General features: G+C 37.5%; 1 protein-coding gene across 1 annotated transcript in view; it reads right to left on the bottom strand.

Annotated features, from left to right (window-relative positions):
• Window positions 1–20,608, bottom strand: part of DOK6 (docking protein 6) — a 240,545-nt gene that overhangs the window by 50,960 nt on the left and 168,977 nt on the right. Inside the window, exon 6 of the mRNA XM_061364653.1 lies at window positions 14,943–15,081. Coding sequence (XP_061220637.1) covers window positions 14,943–15,081 — 139 coding nt within the window. The remainder of the gene's footprint in view (window positions 1–14,942; window positions 15,082–20,608) is intronic.

Raw genomic sequence — 20,608 nt, 5'->3', positions numbered from 1 at the left:
AGGAGAGGATCTGGTTCAAGACCATCTTAAAAACCTGAACGTGCACAAGTCCATGGGACCTGATGAAATCCATCCGCGGGTCCTGAAAGAGCTGGCAAATGAAGTTGCTAAGCCAGTGGCCATCATATTTGAAAAATCATGGCAGTCAGGTGAAGTTCCCGACAACTGGAAAAAGGGAAATATAACCCCCATTTTCAAGAAGGGGAAAATGGATGACCCAGGGAATTACAGACCAGTCAGTCTCACCTCTGTGCCTGGCAAAATCTTGGAGCAGATTCTCCTGGAAGGCATGCTAAGGCACATGAAAAACAACAAGGTGCTTGGTGACAGCCAGCATGTCTTCACTAAGGGGAAATCCTGCCTGACCAATTTGGTGGCCTTCTATGATGGGGCTACAGAACTGATGGACAGGGGTAGAGCAGTTGAAGTCATCTACCTGGACTTGTGCAAAGCATTTGACACTGTCCCACACGACATTCCTGTCTCTAAATTGGAGAGACATCAATTTGATGGGTGGACCACTCGAAGGATAAAGAGCTGGCTGGATGGCCGCACACAAAGAGTTGTGATCAATGGCTAAATGTCCAGCTGGAGACCTGTAATGAGTGGTGTCCCTCAGGTATCACTGTTGGGACCAGTCTTGTTCAACATCTTTGTCACTGACATGGACAGTGGGATTGAGTGCGCCCTCAGCAAGTTTGCCTATGACACCAACATGTGTGGTTCGGTTGATACGCTGGAGGGACAGAATGCCATCCAGAGGGACCTTGACACGCTTGTGAGGTGGCCTGATGCCAACCTTATGAAGTTTAACCATGCCAAGTGCAAGGTCCTACACCTGGGTCGGAGCAATCCTAGGCACAGCTACAGGTTAGGCAGAGAAGAGATTCAGAGCAGCCCTGCGGAGGACTTGAGGGTGTTGGTTGATGAGAAAAAGACATGGAACTTTTGGAACAAGTCCAGAGGAGGGCCATGAGGATGATCAGGGGACTGAAGCACCTCCCATGTGAAGACAGGCTGAGAAAGTTGGGGCTGTTCAGCCTGGAGAAATAGAAGGCTGCGTGAAGACCCCATAGCATCCTTCCAGTATCTGAATGGGGCCTATAAGGATGCTGTTGAGGGACTCCTCATTAGGGACTGTAGTGATAAGACAAGGGGTAATGGGTTAAAACTTAAACAGGGGAAGTTTAGATTGGATATAAGGAAGAAGTTCTTTACTGTAAGGTTGGTGAGGCACTGGCATGGGTTCCCCAGGGAGGTTGTGAATGCTCCATCCCTGGCAGTGTTCAAGGCCAGGTTGGACAAAGCCTTGGGTGGCATGGTTTAGTGTGAGGTGTCTCTGCCTATGGCAGGGGTTTGGAATTAGATGACCTTAAGGTCCTTTCCAACCCTAACTATTCTATGATTCTAGGATTCTATAATTATTTAGCTTGATTAGAAAATAGTCATGTGTTATTTGGACTGTATTCATTACCTTAAAGTGCCTACTTTTAATAGAAATTGATATAGGCATCAGCACACTATTTATTTGCTAAGCATTGTGTATGGTTATTTTTACATTTTTATCCAGCTTGCTGTTCCTGATAAAACAGTCTTGGCAAAAATCCAACCAATACATGACCTCACAAGTCTTCTGAAAAGATTTATAAGAAAGCTAGCTGTGAAAGTCATTTTGTGATTTAAACCTTTGTATTTCTAGCATTAAGGTTTTCAGCATTTATTCTAAACTTGTTATGACCTTTAGAGAGGTTTTTAGTCAATTACGGAGGAAAAGATCTCAAAATAATAACAGCACTCTTCAGTGCCAAGGTGGATGATGATTATTCTTTGGTGGTGGTATATCACTACTTATAAATAATAAAGCAATAGTGAAATAAAAGCTTTCTGAAGGGAGATTCAATGGGACTAGTTTTTGGTTGGTGTTTTTGCTCTTCTTTTCCTAATCTCCTCAGCCACACTCTAAAGAGAGAGAATTGTGACATTTTTCTCCTTTCCTTTTCTGGCAGAAATGTATTTGGTTTCTTTTCCTCTTTTTATCTTTTTTTTTTTTTTCCCTCTAAAAGAATCTCATAATAGATCACTTTGTTGTTTGACAGAATGGATTAATGTTGGAGAAAATTAGCTGAATTTTACAGTTCATTGGGATTATGTTTGTTGAATGCTAGTAAAATATGTGTTTTCACTCATATTTTGTCACAGAATTGTGGTTCTGTTTAATTCATGAAAGAAGTTTCCTGTCTATGGAATCTATACCAATTACTGTGAGGGGAGAAAGTTAGGTTCTTAGATCATTACAAGGTTTGAGACATTGTAATATACATAGGCAATATATGAAACACTTTATCTAGCTTTCATTGCATTGAAGTGTTCATTAATATCATAGGAGATGATGCAAACATAAACAGAAGTGAGACTTTCAAACCTGACTATACACTAGGTCTTAGTGGATACAAACACAACTAAATAGTAGGAGTCTCTAAGATGCAGGAGAAATTTGCAAGGAGGTTGAGCTAATTTCTTCAATAAATACATATATATATGTGTGTATATATATGATAAAGAATTCAGTATTGCACAGACATTATTTGCAGATATTGATTGTCCTTTCTGGTACTATGAACTGGGAGCTTTTATGAAAGACAGGTGCCAGATGAGATGAAGGAAAAGATTTTGCATATATTGCTGATCTGAAAATAAACAGCATTTGAAGACTGTGTGGAACTATAACATTTCTCTCAGCAGTATCACCCAGGGAAAAGTCTTCAGGATTTAAAAGTAAAAATACAGGATTTTTAAAGATGTTTAATACTGATAAAATTGCAAAAAGCTATAGCAATTTCCAGGTGGGAAATGGGGAGGGTCAGAGCAAAACCCACCTAAAATTGAAAAACAAAATCCAAAGTAACACTACATCCCTACACATTTTAATAAAGTAAATAATGGAAATGAATCAGTTGTAGAACAATTTACTGCGTTGATTCATGAATGCTTAAACTGAAGGCAGATGGTATAGAATGCACTGACAGAGATCAGGTTAAACTCTTGGGTATTAGCTTAACCTTCAAAGATATGTTCTAGGGGTCATTTGGCTCTAGCAGTTCATTACTGAAATGTTCACTTACAGCTTTGCCTCATTTCAAAACCAAGCAGTGATTTATGTGCATCATTATGAGTGTCTGCTAGTAGGTGATATAAAATATAAGTCAGTGATGTGAGGTCTAAAAGGAGTTCAGTGAATTAAGTAAATAGTAGCCAGTAAAGTACAGGAGATGTTATTTGGTTTGCCAAAATAGCACTGTGACTGGAAGAGGCCCTAAAGATAGGAGGAAAGCCAGTGATACCCTTCAAGAAGGGCAAGAAGGAAGACCTGGGGAGCTACAGGCTGGTCAGCCTCACTTCAGTCCTTAGGAAGATGATGCAGCAAAAAGAAGATATGATCAGTCTGATACTCTTCAATGATGACTGGCTTGGTATATAAAGGGAGAGCAATGAATATTGTCTACTGTAACTTCAGGAAGGCTTTTGACACTATTTCCCCTGTGATCTTCAGGAGTGTTTCCTGGGGAGTTCAACATGAGATTTATGGTATTCCAGAAAGTTCTCTTTCATGAGGTTTGTCAAGCCACAGTTAAAAATAGTGAGGATCGCCATCAGTGCTGACTTACAGTCTTGTCCTCCTTCCTGTCTGTTTTATTCTCTCCTTGCTCTGCTAGGTATTCCTCTTTTGAAAAGGCTGCTTGTGTCTGACATCAAACTGGTATGTTTTCAAGAAGATTTTGAAGTATGCCAGTTGTTTCACAGTATTGCTTGCCAAAAGAAAAAGGTATTTGGGACACTTGGAGTCCTCAGTATTTTACTTGACAGTACTGGAAGGACAGCCTTTCTGACTTCATAGAAGCTGCTTTGGCCAGTTTTAGAGCTGGTATGGTAAAATTCATGGCATGAAAAATTGTCTCTCAGAAGAGAACAGACTTGAAAACCTCTTTCTACCATGTGGCAAGAAAGGTGAAAAAAGGATGAACTCAGAATGTTCCCAGATGGGAAACCTTACCTGAGTAAGTTTGGAGCTGCAAAACTGGAATTCTAAGGGTTACCTAAGTATTTTGGCAGTTATAGAATCTGTATTAAGTGTGTTCACTGCATAGTTATTTGAACTTCATTATTTCTGATAAACCAAATGTGTTGGACCTCACAGGCTTTCTTAGGAAGTTTTTTCTTTTATTGTCTAAAACAGATCAGTAGTTTCCAATTACACACATTTGTGGAAATCACATTTCTTTTAGCTATTGCATTTCAGTACATAGAAATTGTTGGTACCAATGGACTTTAATAAAATGACAAGAAGACAATTTTCTGAATACTTGCTGAAACCATAATCATCAATAACTTTTCATGAATATTCCTTATTAAGCTTATCAGTGCATGACTCTCATATTCAGTAAAACACATAGTCTTGCTGACCTCTACTTTCTGACATTTTCAGAAGTTAGTTTTATATATCATACAAAGACATTTCAATTAAAAAGAAAAAAATAGCAAACTTAGAATATATAAAGATGACTATCATGTAATAAAGTCCTCTTAGGGGACCCTTCAATACCTTCCAAAAATAACACATTTTGTTCTTTTTAACTATTTAAACATTACAAATGCATCTTGAAGCATATATTGTTATATATGTACAAAGCACATGAATGTACATGAATATAAAATATTAAGTTTTAGCTTTGAAATATACTACACTTTTCTAGGTAGGGCTAAAAAATGCCTGTGCATACGAACACACAAGTACACATATTAGTTTAAAGTAATTTATTCATATTTCATTTAATATTTACTTTAGTAGCTCCATTACATTTGTGGGCTTTTCATAGACTTAAAACTGACTGAGAAGCTGGTATATAAAAATAGAGGCCTATTTTTTCCACTGTGTATGCTCACACACATGGTGATCACATCATGATCATGTATATAGATAGATACAATTCAAAAATTCTTGACATTGCTAAGTTTTAAAATTGCAATAAGCAATCATTCAAAACCAGTGCATACAATTCTAAATAAATACACATAATGTATATTTTTTTTGTTTTGTCCAGAAACAACTTAAAATGAGAGGCAAGACTCAAAAATAACAGTCCAAATTTGTGCATATAAATGAAGCTAGTGAATTTTTGCTTCCTCACTGATGGTAGTTTACTAATGTAGCAAAAATAGAAGCAAATCAGGAAAGGGAGAAACGTAGAAGTGTTTGTAAATTGCTGTACCTTGCATCAACCTAATACATCCTACAGCTGGCAACCTTTCTCTTTTAATTTCATTTTCAGACAGTAACTCAGGTGGGTATTGGGGTGGGTTTTTCTTCACTGGCAAAAGTTGTTTGGTGTAGTAGAGGCTGTAGATCCGTGACCAAATGCTATTTAACTCAAGGCTTTTGAAATCCATGGTTGCTATTTAACAGAACAATCCTTTGCCCCTGTTCTGGCAAGTTCCAGCTTCCCAAAACAAAGGAAACAGAATTACACCTGTTGCCATGGAAATCTGCAACTCCATCACTTTTTTTCTTCATGTATTACAAAATGTATATAAAGGTGATCACTGAACAATATGTGGGAAACATTAGAGAAATGCCAACGTTTTACAAATGATTTTAAAAGGTCATCTGGTAGCAGTTTCAACTTTTCCCACTGTGTCATACAAGCAAATGATTAAGAATAATGAGGAGAACGCAATTTATTTCATTTTTATAAACAAGAACCTATTCTGATTTGTGAATGGATTTTGAATCAGACACATATATGCATATGTAGAGATACACATTCAACAGCCAGCCATATAATCCCATATGAATCTTGTCTGGCTGCTACTTTTATGGAAATGGATTCTGACAGGCTGAATATGTGATGAGACTAGCAGCTTTTACCCTGAGACAGTCATAAGTAACAGTGATGTATGCTTCCATGATAGCATGGAAAATCTTCATTCAGCGCTTGCTGCTGAATACTGGAGAAATGAAGCATTTTTTAAAAGTCTATTCCTGCAGTTTAAAGAGGTCAGTACTCCAGTAATTTTTAACATTTTCATCATCAACATGGGCAACGGGACCAAAGCCACTCTTAGCAAATTTGGGGATGACATCGAACTAGGAGAGCAATCAAACACCCAGATGGGCAGGCTTCCATTCAGAGGTACCTCAGCAAAGCAGAAGAAAGGGCTGACAGGAATCTAATGTTTACTCAGCTTTAGAAAGAAAAGGCTAAGAGAAATCTAACTCTGTTTTTTCTCTCTCTCTTCTTAAAGATCTGTTGAAGAGAAGACTGTTACCAGAGATGCACAGTGAAAGGACAAGAAACAGCAATCACAGGCTATGGCAAGGGAAATTCAAGACAGACTTAAGGAAAAATTCTTCACAATGAGTTGCCAAGCACTGGAATCAGTAGCCATAATATACATTCTTGGGGGTATTCAGAACTTGACTGGATAAGACCCTGGGTAACTCTATCTAGTTTTGATGCTACCCCTGTTTCCAACAGAAGATTAGATGAGCTGACCATCAGCAGTCATTTCAGATGTTTTTTTTTCTCACCCTATATTCAATAAATCTGAGAGCTAATGACTTGTGCTATGCCAGTGCATTGACCTGACATTATTTTGCTTACTGTAGTAGCTGCACATCTTTGCAAAATATAGCTACTGTAGTAAGTGAAATAGCGTCAAATCAACAGTACAGCGGCTGTACTTTCTGTATCACTGTCTTACATTTCTCCTGAACCAGATTCCTACACAGCTGATAAACAAAAACTGTTAGCATGAGTGGCAACATATGAGATATCAGTAACATAAGAACAATGACACACAGCTGGGAGGAAAAAGGAACATAAACAACCCCTATCTGGACAGGCTTTGATTAATACATATTCAAAAACAGCTTATACGTGGAAAAGTGCCTTTATTTCAGATATGGCCTTTTTAGATACTCAATATCTGTTGTCTTCAGTCTAAACATATTGAGAGATTCTTATAATTTTCATGTTAAAAATCTGTCGTCTTTAGTAAAAGGAACAAAAGCAGAGGGAAAAAAAAGGCAAAATTAAGACAAAGGGTGAACTTCACCTAATTTTTGTCCTACCACCAGGTACCTGATGAGCCAAAGAACAAAATGCACAGGAGGGATTTACAGCGTAACTTTAGGGCTATTCTGAGAATTTCTGATCCCCTCACAGATTATTACTTTTTATAATTTTCCTAGTCTCTGAAAAGCACTGTGTCCCTCTGTAAATCAGTGATAAAGAAGTTTCTTATTAATCAGAGACAATGCCTTAACTATTCCCTTGGTGATACAAAGAGCTCATGAACAGAGTTGCTGAAACGGAGGAAGGCCTTGCTTAACAGCAGACACAGAATAGTACTGTAGTTCAAAAAGACTGAAGAAAACCATGCGAAAAATAACTTTTTCAGAAGTTACTTTTCTGTGAATAAGTAATTGACTAATTCAGGATTTGTTGTGTTGTTGTTCTGTTGCTGTGCTATTCCTAGCATACAGCTGATTACTCTATGACCTTAGGCAATTCATACCCAGCTGAATTTGGCCCTATCTTTCTGTGCCTCATTTTACTCATTAGTATAATTATTATAATAATACCTGTCTCCTGAGAGCATCAGGTGCTTCATCAGCTATTATTTTTGCTAATAGTAATAGGAGCTCTATAGGCTAGTTCAGTTCATTTTACAAGAAACGGTTTTCTTAAAATAGCAGATACGAGATTAACAATAATTAAGCCCATGGGAGAGCTAGCTTGAGAATTATTTTTCTACTAATACTTAAGTCAACACAGCCTGCTTCTCTGTTAAGGGAGTTTGATGACAAACCCACCATCACAAGCAAGTTGTTTTAAATATGCACAAAAGAAAACTTCCCTTCCATATTAAATGCTTCTCAAAGTTTAGTTAAGGGGAGGGCTGGGAATATCCAAATAGGGTTAAGTCAGGCATGCAGCAACTACCATATAATTACAGCTGCCTTTCCTCATTTATCACTCATATCACCCACAGCTTTTAGCAAGTAAGACTGCTAATCAAATCATCAGTTTTGTTCAGAGAAGGTTCTTTGGCTCTTCACTTTCTGCATTTTCTAGAAACAAATATGAATCTCAACATGACAGTGCCTCTCCAACTACTTTCATAGCTCTTAAACATGCAACATTTTGTAAAATATGAGAAAGGAAAAAAAAAAAAAAGTTAAAATAAATGATACCTCACTTCCAAGAAATATGGTCTTTAAAAATTTCCTAGAAATGTAGATAGGTGGCTCCTTAGATTTTTAAAGCTTCTATGTGCTAAACTTTCAGGAGAAGCTGCATGTTCAGGTACCTTACTATGTAAAATCTTTGCCCTGTTGCATTTAAACAAACTAACCAGACCCTAGCTGCTTAAATCAGAATGCTCACAGTACAGCACAATTGCATACAAACATATAAATAAGGTGAACAAAATGGGGAAAACAGCATTCATAGGATTCATGTACGTACAGCTTTAGGATGGATTCATAGGATGGAGCAGATTCCTTGCAGATAAGAAACTATAGTCTCAGTTATGGGACACCTCTGTGAAGCTTTTATTACAAATTTTGGTTCAGCTCCTACTTTATAATAGGGGGAAGGCAGATTAAAATCTGAGTCTAAGGTAGCACAATACAGAGAAATCTAAAAGAACACTAACGTTATATAAAATAGGCCTGACATTTTTTAGGAGGAAAAAATTAGAGTAATTTCTAGGTTAGGATGCATGTCCATACGGTGAGGTACTTGGGTTTTAGTCTCTAAAAGAGATTTAGAGCATTGTTTTGCATTCAAGATCATCTAGCCCAATGGCTACAGATAAATTGTGTTAGGCAAGGGAAGAATTGAATTTTCCCCACCATACTCTGACTGAAAGCCCTCACGTTTTTACCACTTCAGGAACATTCAAAACTCCAGGGAAACCTTTAATTTTTCAAATGGCAAAACAGCATTTAAATTATATCACCAACTACAAACATATCTGATACACTCATATGCAAGGACTTGTCAGCTCTGCTTTTGCACCTACCCACACCACCTACTTCATAAACCTTTATGCTGCCTGTAGTGCTTCTGACACGACAAATACCTGTTATCCACCCTGGCTTTATCACTTCATATGAGCAGCTGCACTGACACTATGTTACCATAGTAAAGGCTTGTCCTACACTGAGGGTTCATTCAAACGCACAACACAGCCATCCAGCAACAAGAACCACCTACAGCATCCCCTGCAGAAGCTGGGCTTTACACCTTACCCTCTTACTTCCTGCAAGGTGCTGTATAGGGGCAAAATAGACCCCTGCAGCTGACAGGAAAAGGTGGTAAAAGCGGTGTTGACCTATCAGGAAAGGAACAGGACTCTAATGGCTGTGGAAGTCTGAATTTCACGTTGGGATGAAGCGTTTTCTTTAGGAAGTGAATGGCACCTGCTGCACAGCTTTTGAATGTGTACTATTGAATATTAGTAGCAGTACCTGCAAAAATGCCAATGAAATAAATATACATTCAATGAAATATTTTCTTTCAAATACGATTAAAAAATAAACCAGCTCTAGTTGAAGGAATCATTAACTGCTGCCCTGTCTAAATATCCACAAATCCCTTACTTTCTTCTGAAGTGGAGAATGTCAGAAATAGAATTGTGATGAAACATTAGCATTCACTTCATCCAAATCCACACAGTTTTCTGAGCCCAAGGACTAACAAAGAGCCTGGTAAAATTCTTAAAAATTCTCACAGAAAAATCTGAGTCAGGAAAATGTCATTATGTGCTTAACGAAACAAGAACCCTATGGGAAATTAGTGATACTTATGGGAACTAACTTCACATAACAACTCAAGCCTGAAAGTATACAGATTCTGACTTAGAAGGAAGAAAAATCAAAAAAGAAACAAAACCCCAACCCAGGAATTCAGCATTCTTGGGCTTGTTTTTAATCTTGGCAATATTTACAGATGGTTGTGATTTGACACATACTTCAGTGGAACACTCCCAATTTTCTATTATTGTTTTCCACCACAAAGAAGGGTGAGCTTTAATGCTCTAGAAGTCTTCTCCTGCCCAAAATGCAGCAAGGCTTTTTCAGTTTTAACTTGTAACTTTTAAAGATACTGTCCCACACAGGATCGTTATGGACAAGTTGTCCTGTTGTGGAATGCGTGAAGAACTGGCTGAAAGGCAGAACTCAGAGGACTGAAGTGAATGGGGCTGTATCTGGCTGGCAACTGCTCACCAGCAGTGTTCTCCAGGGTTCAATTCTAGGGTCATTTCTGTTCAGTATATTTATCAATGATCTGGATTCAGGAGCTGTAAGCACCATTAACAAGTTTGCTGATGATACCAAACTGGGAGGTGCTGTTGACTCTCTTGAGGGACAGAAGGCCTTGCAAAAAGATCTAGATAGATTGGAGCATCAGGCAATGATTAATGGGATGAAATTTAACAAGTCCAAATGCTGGATCCTGCATTCAGGATGGAATAACACCAGGCATAAGTATAAACTGGGAGAAGAGTGGCTGGAGAGCAGCCCTACAGAAAGAGATGTGGGAGTGCTAGTCAGCAGAAGGCTCAACAGGAGTCAGCAGTGTGCCCTGGCAGCCAAATGGGCAAACCACAACCTGGGGTGCATCAAACATAGCACAACCAGCTGGTCAGAAGAAGTGATTATCCCTCTGTATTCAACATTGGTGCAAGCTCATCTTGAGCACCGTGTGCAGTTCTGGGCTCCACAATTTCAGAAGGAGGTGAAGATTCTTGACTGTGTCCAGACATGAATAACAACTGGTGAGAGGGCTGGAACGCATGTCCTGTGAGGAGTGGCTGAGGACTTTGGGCTCGTCAATTTGGAGAAAAGGAGGCTGAGTGGCAACCTTATTGCTCTCAGCAGCTTTCTGAGAAGGTGAAGTGGAGAGGTGCTGAGCTCTTCTCCTTGGAATCCAGTGATAGGACACACAGGAATGGTACAAAGCTGAGCTAGGGGAGGTTTAGATTGGATATTAGGAAGCATTTGCTGCCAAGAGGGTGATCAAACACTGGAACAGCCTTCCTAGCAAGGTGTTCAAGGCCCAAGCATGCCAGTGTTAAGAGGCATTTGGACAATGCCCTTTACACCATGTTCAGCTTCTGGTCAGCCTGGAAAAGGTCAGGCAGTTGGACTAGAAGATTGCTGTAGGTCCTTTCCAACAGAAATATTCCATTCCATTCCAGTCCAGTCCAGTCTATTCTATTCTATTCTGTTCTGTCCTGGTTCTGCTTTTGGTTCTAGTTCTAGTTCTATTCTACTGCTGTTCTGTTTTCTCTTCTGTTTTGTTCTGCTCTGGAAATAAGCTTCACAACACCCATGGGAACGAAGTAAACAATTCACTATGTATTGCAGTAAAGCATCCATCTTTTTACAGGGTTATAAAGTTTCTAAACAATCATTATACTGAAACATCATAGATGGGAACTAAAGAACAAAAGCGAGCTAAATATCAGAATGAATAATTGGCCTACACTTTAGGCTATACTTTAACTTGCAGAAAATGCATGAGTTCACAAATGATCCTGAAAATTCAGAACCTCAGTGGTTGAGTTTATACAGCATTTGGAAAGAGAAGAAAACATGCTAAAAGACCAATGTGTTGTGACATGGGATCATCTATGGGTGGATTCCACTAATTTTCTTCTCCAGTTTCTCATCCAGGTATTGACACAATGCAAATGCACTCAGGCAGAATTAGAACATAAAAGAGCTTTGTCATAGTAAGTAAATCGCAGTACTGAAATGGAGCCCGAAAGACATATATTTTAAATAAGTATATTTTATATTCATTGGATTGGCAGCATCCACTAGTGTCTCTGTTTTTCCCATACTTTACAACTTGAAAATAATAGGTGATAGGTATACCATTGCACAAAGACATAAATAGCCATAAACCAGACAAAGTTCTGGAGATGCACTGGCAATGGTGGGATACTTCAATTTGAAACCATCGTTTTAAATTGAAAATTTAAAATGCTTGACATATTTCTTGATGATGTTTGATCCTGTAATGTTTCAAGGAATACATGTTTGTGTTGTGATCAGGTTAAAAACAGATAAAGAAATACATATTACAGACTTACACAACAAAGTTAAATTAAATGTTCATTGTGACACTAATGCCGTTACTGTCTCCAGCCTCAGATTATTTTTGTTTCTTTTCTGATTCTAAGACAATTTATAGTAATATTCTTCATTCTATTTACATGCCTATTAATACTGTGTTTGACACCCTGTAATTTATCCTCAGACCCATCCTATGAAATATTGTTACCCTCCTCATTCTGTTCCGGATAAAAAGAAATATTAAATGACTCCCAGGCTTATTTCTCAGCCATCTTCCTCTTCAACCTCACCTTAAGCCCAGTTGCATTGCCTGATATTTGTCTTATTTGGCACACTCGTTACTTCCCCCCCAGTAACATTAAAAAAAAAAAAAAAAACCTGATTGATAATATCTGTTTTAAATGTCAGAAAACTATCATGATGACTCCTTCACTTACATTAAGTTGAATATTACAGACAAGACCTGTAAATAATGATGACGGGAAAAAGATATATGATGCAATGTCCACAAAGGTGTCTATCTTCTTGCAAATGTTTAAAGGATCACAGTCTAAACGGCATTATTTTTACAGCTCTGCTGTCTAAAGCAAAACAAATGCCATGGAAAATTTCCTACAACAGTAAGTTATGAAACTTGTGCCATTATATTTTCTTCATGCATTTATACTTCAGTTTTACTGACATTTGATTAGCTTCAGTTGCTTAACATCAACTTTAGTACTATATTATTTAGAGTTATTGTTTTACACATTGTAAGTTTTTATATTTTTGAGATTACGTTATAGGTTTTTACTGGCAGCTCTTGAAGGAAGTAATTTATGAGGTTAGAAAGGTATGACTATTTCCTTAGACTCCCTCATATGCGTAGTCATAACATGAGAAATCTACAGCCCTTAACTCCCCATGTTATGCACTTGAACAACAGTGAGTGAAAAAGTTACATCAGGAGAGTTTCCAGTGGAGGCTGAGTGGCAGAAGATCAAAGTTGGCATTAGGAATGAAAATGTTTTGGTAAGCATTGCATCCTGGTGTAGAGGCTAGGTAGACAAGTGCTCCTGAAACCAGCTGTACTTACACGCCGGCTTGTGAAAAGTAGCTTTTAAACTTTTTATTTGAAAGAGTTTAAAAAAAGATCACCAAAACCAACATCATCTACTGATTCCAAGGAGGGTACTCAGCATTTACTGAGGGTGAATGATTCTTTTTCATTCTCTCCTCAGGACAGGACAACTGAGAAGATGTAACAGTTTACTGCCACCTCTGTAACCCAATTTATCTCAGTAACCCTGCAGTATCCTATTCCTTTTAGCTAGGATTTTGTTTTGTTTTTCCAGATTCGAAAGCTGAATTGACTCACTGAGTGAGATAAGCACCTAAGATAACAGAAAGGTAGTGGAAAAAGCTTGCAGCCCAGACTGGGAACTGGAGAGTGGTGATAGAACTGGCTGTTAGAGACTCAGATGTGCGTCTTCTTTGCTTAACACCTGACTACAGTTAGTGGGGATACATGCTGTTCTTGAGGCTAATGCTTCTTTTTTTTCCACTAATTCCAAGACTAACAATCTGATCAAATTTCTAAATTATATTAACAGCCCCCAACAAAAAAAGCATACAACAAAGTGACAACCCCCCCCCCCCCCAACCCAAACAAAAAAACCCAGGGGCAGATGGAAGGGACAAGAGAAAAGGTTTGTAAGAAGGCATACTATTCAGATGATAAAACCAGAATTGCTGACATTTGCATACAGATAACACAACAGTACAAAATATATTATAAACAGAAAGCAGGTCATTGTTTTTTTAATTAATTTGTTATACTGAAACTGTACAATCACTACCAAAACACTCCAACTGCCCCCTCCTCTGCAAAACAGCTGGAAAACAAAATTGCCATGTGTATTACCCTGATCCATCAAAAAAGCAAATAACAAAAGAAGTGAATATACAGATAACAATTTCCCTGAAAAGAATCTCAATTGAAGTACTAGTATTGGCATAAATTAATTCTTTTCTTAAACACATAAGATCATTGTCCACTTTGCTGTAGTATTTGAATAAAATCCAGTCTGCTTTAATGTCAATAAAACCAATAACTAACTCAAACCCACACCTATGCCAGTGACTAATGATCCCATACTTCAGGTCTTTTTCCCAGTGTTATAATTTGAAGGGGAAACGGGCAGAAGATAAAAGCGCGTACAGGACTGCCTACTTTAACTGAGCTTCTGCTCACGATGACAATGGAGCAGACTTGATACTATATTATCTGCCACATAACATTTTTGCTTCCAGTCCGTGCCCTTTCAAAGGTAAATGGAAAGGCTTAGTTTCTTCTCATGCCTCTCTCTAACGTTTTACTTGGCTTCAGTAACAGATTTCTTAGCATAAAAATGAACGTATCACTTAACATTCTGAAACCGAATTTTTGTGTCCAGAGACCTCCATAAATGAAGTAAATTTCAAAACCAAACACCATTAGCTTACTAGTTGAAGTATAAAATCAACAGATTTTTCAGCTTCTCTTACACCACCCACAGCTTCTGCATAGCTTATGGTACTCACTGGACCAAAACCACAGCAACAACAATCATTATATCCTACATACTGAAAATCCCCAACCATGAAAACGCATTAATTACAAATCTCTTTTGTCTTTGTACACAGCTAATACCATCATTACAGGTGAGAATATGGAATGTCATTACTCCATACTTCTTTTGTTCATTACCATTTTTTCAATAAAGTTTAAACTTTTTTAATAAGTGCAAAGATATCAGTGAAAGGCCCTTACCCTTGCCTTCTGCTCCATCTCCATCATTATTCTTTCATGTTGCTCCGCTATTGCCAGTGTTGCAGAATGGACTTTCTGATATATCATTTCCCCTTCTCGTGTCTGAAAGGTGAACAGCCCTTCTCCTGTGTCACACATCCTGCAGTGAGATTTAAGCAGAATGGAAAACAAAAAAATGAGCATTATGCAATTTTTATCTAGCTATTACAAAAATGCACACCTTGCAGTAGGAAATTCCAGCTTTAGTAGTTAAACTCTGGAATTCTGAGCATCTGCAGTTATTTTTACCATTGAAGAGAGACATATTACAACAGATGTGCTGAACTTCATGAACATAACCTTTAAATTCAGTTTTAGTCATCATCTGGGTAGTGAGAAATAAGTTTTAGCATAGAATAAAAACTTGAATACAGCCAGCTATTTCCAGCATTGTTTAAAATGTCTGCACAGGTAAGAGGGAGCAAGATTTTATTCTCTAAACTAATTCAAGCCAGAAGTGCAAAGCACATCAGGACTTTGAAAAGCTGACGTTTGAAGAGAACACTGACCAATTAGAAATGCTATGGTTAATCACTACAAAGAAGTGATTATGAAAGATATTTTAAGTAATGAAAGACAACATTAAGAGGGTTAAATTATAACTGTCTCTGTTAGTGCAGTTATGTGAGGCAGTGTCTGAAGCTACCTTGACACAAAAGCCATTCAGTCTATTTGACAATAGGAAGAGTATTTCTATAGTAAAAGAAGATTAAATAGTGAACAAAAAAAAAAAACAGAAAAAAAATTTTAATTTCTTCTTTTGAAAGAACAACTGCTGTTACCCTTATCTGTGATATCACTGTAGCATTATTCTGAGGAAGAAAAGTGGTACATGGTAATGCAATGACAAAGAGGGCTGGCAAATACAGCAAATGGGAAGAGACAACAATGTTAGGTCATTGAATGACCTTCACACAGAAATCAGGAGGCAAATTGCTGAGTGTTTTAGAAAAATGTGTCCTGAGTAGCCTAACATTCTAACAGGTTTTTAAATACCAATATCTTTACAGTTTACAGCCAAGATTTTATATGATTATTCATATATTGAATTTTAAAAATGTTTTCCCATCAAATGAACATATAGTTCTATGATATTTTAATTAAATAATCATATGAATATGTCTCTGGCTATGTTACATGCACACACTACTATATTACAGCTTCTTGAAAATAGAAGAATGTTTTTCATGAGACATCTTCTTGTCAAATTAGAATACAGCTTCCCACAAAATTTTATTTCAAAACTCAGTTGAACAGGACTATTGTGCTACAGAAGAGAGTACTGAGCTCAGCAGTTGCTTTTGACTTCAAGGCTGACCACTGAAAGTAAAACCTTATTAACACTTACAAAATCTTTGTCTGTCATTGGAGGAGACATGCTTTTGTGAGACTCCTATAAAGAATTTATGCATAGCTATGTTTGAGAAGAACAGAAAGTACTGGAGGCAGAAACAGATAAAACAGAGGTGCTTCTGGAAACTACCTGGTGAAAATACTTAGTAATGAGGGTGTAGAAAAGAAAGTCATAGTCTTAAGAATAGATGATTCATAATATTATCCATGCGGAGATTATCCATAATTCTGGAATGAAAATAGTATTCTCCATCCAAAGATGTAAAGAAAATACAATGTATTTTGGATACAGGAATTATTTGATCAGTATTAATGTGATGTGCTGATTAATAGATTAAAAAAAACCCAACTTTTTTATTAAATTCCAACAGAGATCAATATCCCTGCTGTGAATATTTAAGACACTTTATATCCTTTGCCACAGTCCTCCAAAGAGCTTCTGGTAGAAATAAAATGTCTCCAGAGTTTTGCAACATTACAGCAACAGCTTTTCAGATCCCTCAGGGCATCATATAGCTGGTGCTCTGCTTTTGTGTAAAGAGATCTTAATAAAATTCAAACAGCGTGAAATGGAAAGTCTGGAAAAAATTAGGAGGCTTCAGAAACTGAAGCAAAATATGATCTCTTTGTTGGTTCCAGAGGATGAAAAATCCTACAGGGATAAAAACAAGGAAACAGGAAATGGGGCATGATTAGGATTCAGGAGATAAGCTGCCTGTTTTGACAGAGCACAACCTAATTGCCATCAGTGCTGATCAGACTAGGGTCTGCACCACCTTCATGAGCCATGGGTGGAGGCAGCAGTGCAGGCTGTGGAGGTGCCCCAGCACGTCACCCCCTGCACAGGACAGCGCTGCAGGGCCCTGCTTCCCCACAGCAATAGGTGACTGTGGTGGACATGTGTCACAGCAATGCTGGAAAGTCATAGATGACAGACTCCCTGTGTCTGCATTGTGGTCTTCCCTGGCTAATGATGGATGACATACATGCAGCCAATCCCTCTCCTTCTTCTCCTTCTCTTTCTCCTTTTTCTCCTTTTCCCCTCTCACCTTGCCTCCTCTTCTTCCCTTTTTCCTTTCCCCTTTTCCCTTTTTTCCCTTCCCTTTCTCCTTCCTCCTTCCCTTTCCTTGCCTTCCCTTCTTTTCCCTTTCCTCTCCTATTCCCTCTCCCTCTATCTCCTTCTCCTCCCTTTCCCTTCTTTCCCTTTTCATTTCCCTTTCATTTTTTTTACCTTTCCCTTTCCTTCTCCTTTCTGTTCTAGTCTGTTCTTTTTTCTGTTCTGTTCTTTTTTTTCTGTTCTATTCTTTTCTATTTTCTGTTCACTTCTATTCTAGTTACGACAAGAAGATCAGCTGTATGTTTTAGGGTTAGTTTCAGTCTTTCTAGGACAAGAAAACAAACTAAAATAGAAGCACTCTAAAGCATGATGGAGATTGGGCCAGGCAAAGGGGTAAGTGTGTTCTTGTAAGCTTAAGAGTTTTGCCAAAAAAGCAAAGGCCTTTTACTTATCTGGGTACAGGAATGGACAAGCCCATAAGTTGAAGCACACTTCTTGGCTTGTTCTATTTACAGTCAAAACATAGCCAGAAAAACAAAGAAACTCTTTTCTTTAAAGCCTTCTCTGCTGCCAGGTAACTGTCCATTTAAAGCTACAGTTAGTTTCAGGTTTAGCCTTGATAATGCATTGGTTTATTATGAGTAAAAATGAAATAATTGAGAGTAAATACATTTTTTTCTATGTTCAGTGCTGATACGATTGTTCAGCTGCTAATTTATTAACATCTTCATAACTTTTGTACGACCTATAATCACTTTAGAGAAAAGACAGGACAAAGATGTGGGCCTCTTCTTTCCCTGGTGCTGCCGCAGTTATGCACTGCAGGTCTACCAACTCAGTATGACCTTCACTGCCAAAAAACTTCACTGATTTTGTATACTTAAATTTTTGTAAGAGAGACTTAACTGTCTGTAGACACTTGAAAAGTGCTGATATTAGGTTGTGTATTTCTGTGTTTTCCGACTTTAAAACAGGAATGTTATTAACCTATGCTTTAGGATATTTAAGGATTCAATACATTAAAATGTATCAAGTGCTTTGACAGAAATAGGAAAGTGTATTTTTTTCTGTGTTATTAAAGACTGATATAACTGGGCACATAACAAAACTAGCAGGTAAACCAGTAATAAGTTTTACTTCTTAAAATACTTGCACAGCTTTTCGCAATCCTCATTGCTAGCAGATCTGGCTCAAGAGCCACAGGAAGGAATAGGAAGAAGGTGAGAGCTAAGTCTGTGGCCCAGAAACTGGTGAAAAGTTCTTGCTTTTACTCAAAGGTAGACCTTCTGTTCCGGCCAAAGAGATTTTTCCCTTCAGTACTACCAGATTTTTTTCAGCATTTTCGAACTTCCCGTAAGGTTTCCCACTGCTCACTACAGTGAATTAATCTTTTAGAGCAGAATCAAGACTATATATTAATTATATATTTACCTCCTAGAATTCCCTTCAAAAAGGAAAGTGTTGACTTGACCACCATTTATGAACGGCACCTTTTGCCAGTTAGAGGTTCATGCTCTCCTGTCATGGTTGAAATATTCTGAAAGTTTAATGGTCCACTATTCAGCAACTGCATAAGAGGACAAGCATTTGACATCTCAGCTTCATTTCACTACTTCAGTTAAGGGTAAAATTCATTTTCACAATAATGAAGGTTGTCTGAAAACTAAGATGCTTAGAAACATTATTTTCTATATGTTCTCGTTTTAAACTAAAGGATAAATGATCACTGTAACCAGAAAAATTTTAGTTCTTCATATATCTAAATTTTAATGGATTCGAATGGCTTCTTTTTATCCACAAATAGTTTAGCATTAAAGAAATAATGGCTGTCATATACTCAAAAGTATGTAAAATTACAAACAAATAACTAATTAAAAAGGCAAGGATCCTCAAGTAGGCCCTGAAAAAAAACAACAAAAAATGTTTATTATTAGTAATTATGGCTATTAATAGCTAATACATGATAACTACTGGTACCCTAGTTTAACATTTACAGTTCTTTGAATAAAAAGGAACTTTATTTTTTTTAAATGAGAACATATAATGAATAGGTATTGTCCAGTAATCAGAGTGCTAAAATTTAACAGTACCAAACTGGATGTAATTGCTGTTCCATAGTCTGCACCTGATGAGTGAAAAATTATTTCCTTTAAATAATGAAGCTGATTACTCAGATACTTCAAGGCCCAGAAATGAAGAGAGGTAGTGCTTATTTGCTGATGAAGGTGGTCAGATGGCACATATCGGTGCCAATTTTATAGAGAGCTCTACGGGTTACCTACTGTCACAAGGCAAGTGGTAAATAAAGACCCTTTCTTTAAAGTCCTGAAGCTGTGGAAAAAACCTAATCGGAATGCAATTTTTAACTCTGAACTGAGACACTTATTTCTTGTGTTGCTACAGTTTAGATTTTCTAAAATGTGGTGGAAACTAGCAATTTTGATTCCAATTTAATTAGCTTATCAGTGAAGACACACAAACAATATCTCTCTTGTGGATATCTAACTTTTATTTTTTCCTTTTTTGTTGTTATCTCAACTTGAGCTAAGTTATTTTTACAGAAGTACTGTTTGTTCTTTGTGTGCGAGAATATTACACACAACATACACTAAAGACAGGATAGGTAACCCGTAGACCTCTCTATAAAATGAATGCAAATCTCCCCTGAGGGTCCAGATTCTTTACTCATTCCAGCCTTAAACACATGCTAGCTTGCTTCCTCCCAGACTTGTTCTTTTCTGAGAAAATGAAAAAAGCAAGGAAAGCAAACAAGCTCTTTGTGGCAGGGGCATGTTTACATGAAAAGCTCCTTTTATATCTAGGAATACTCATCAAAACAACTGAAAAATAACTGTGTATATTTTTATAAAATTGTAAGTCAGATTCTATGTTGAAAGGGCAGAAAAACACGGGAAGAAATAAGGAAATATTGATAAGAATCCTAGTTTACAATAAAGCAGACAAAAAAAAGGGATAAAATTGGTGGGGTAATCAATAAAAAAAATGGTAACTATATAAATAGGATATGTATGGGACCTAGGAAAGGTCTATGGGTGAAACATAGAGAAGACAAAGAAAGAAAACTGTGCACTAAAGTGTAATATTCAGGGAGTGAACTTTCACAGCAGAAGTTAGAAAGACCTAAAGTTGGGGCAAGGTCAGTGAAAGTGGGAAAAATGTCCTCTGAAAAATCTGTGAAAGGGAAATGAAGATCATA

Source organism: Neopsephotus bourkii, unplaced genomic scaffold, assembly GCF_033783945.1.
Source record: "Neopsephotus bourkii isolate Nb327-2 ecotype Australia unplaced genomic scaffold, CSIRO-AGI_Nbou_v1 NB_1248, whole genome shotgun sequence".
NCBI classification, from domain to species: Eukaryota; Metazoa; Chordata; class Aves; order Psittaciformes; family Psittacidae; genus Neopsephotus; species Neopsephotus bourkii.
Note: the sequence above shows the minus strand (reverse complement) of the source record. Positions and strands in the feature narration are given on the sequence as shown.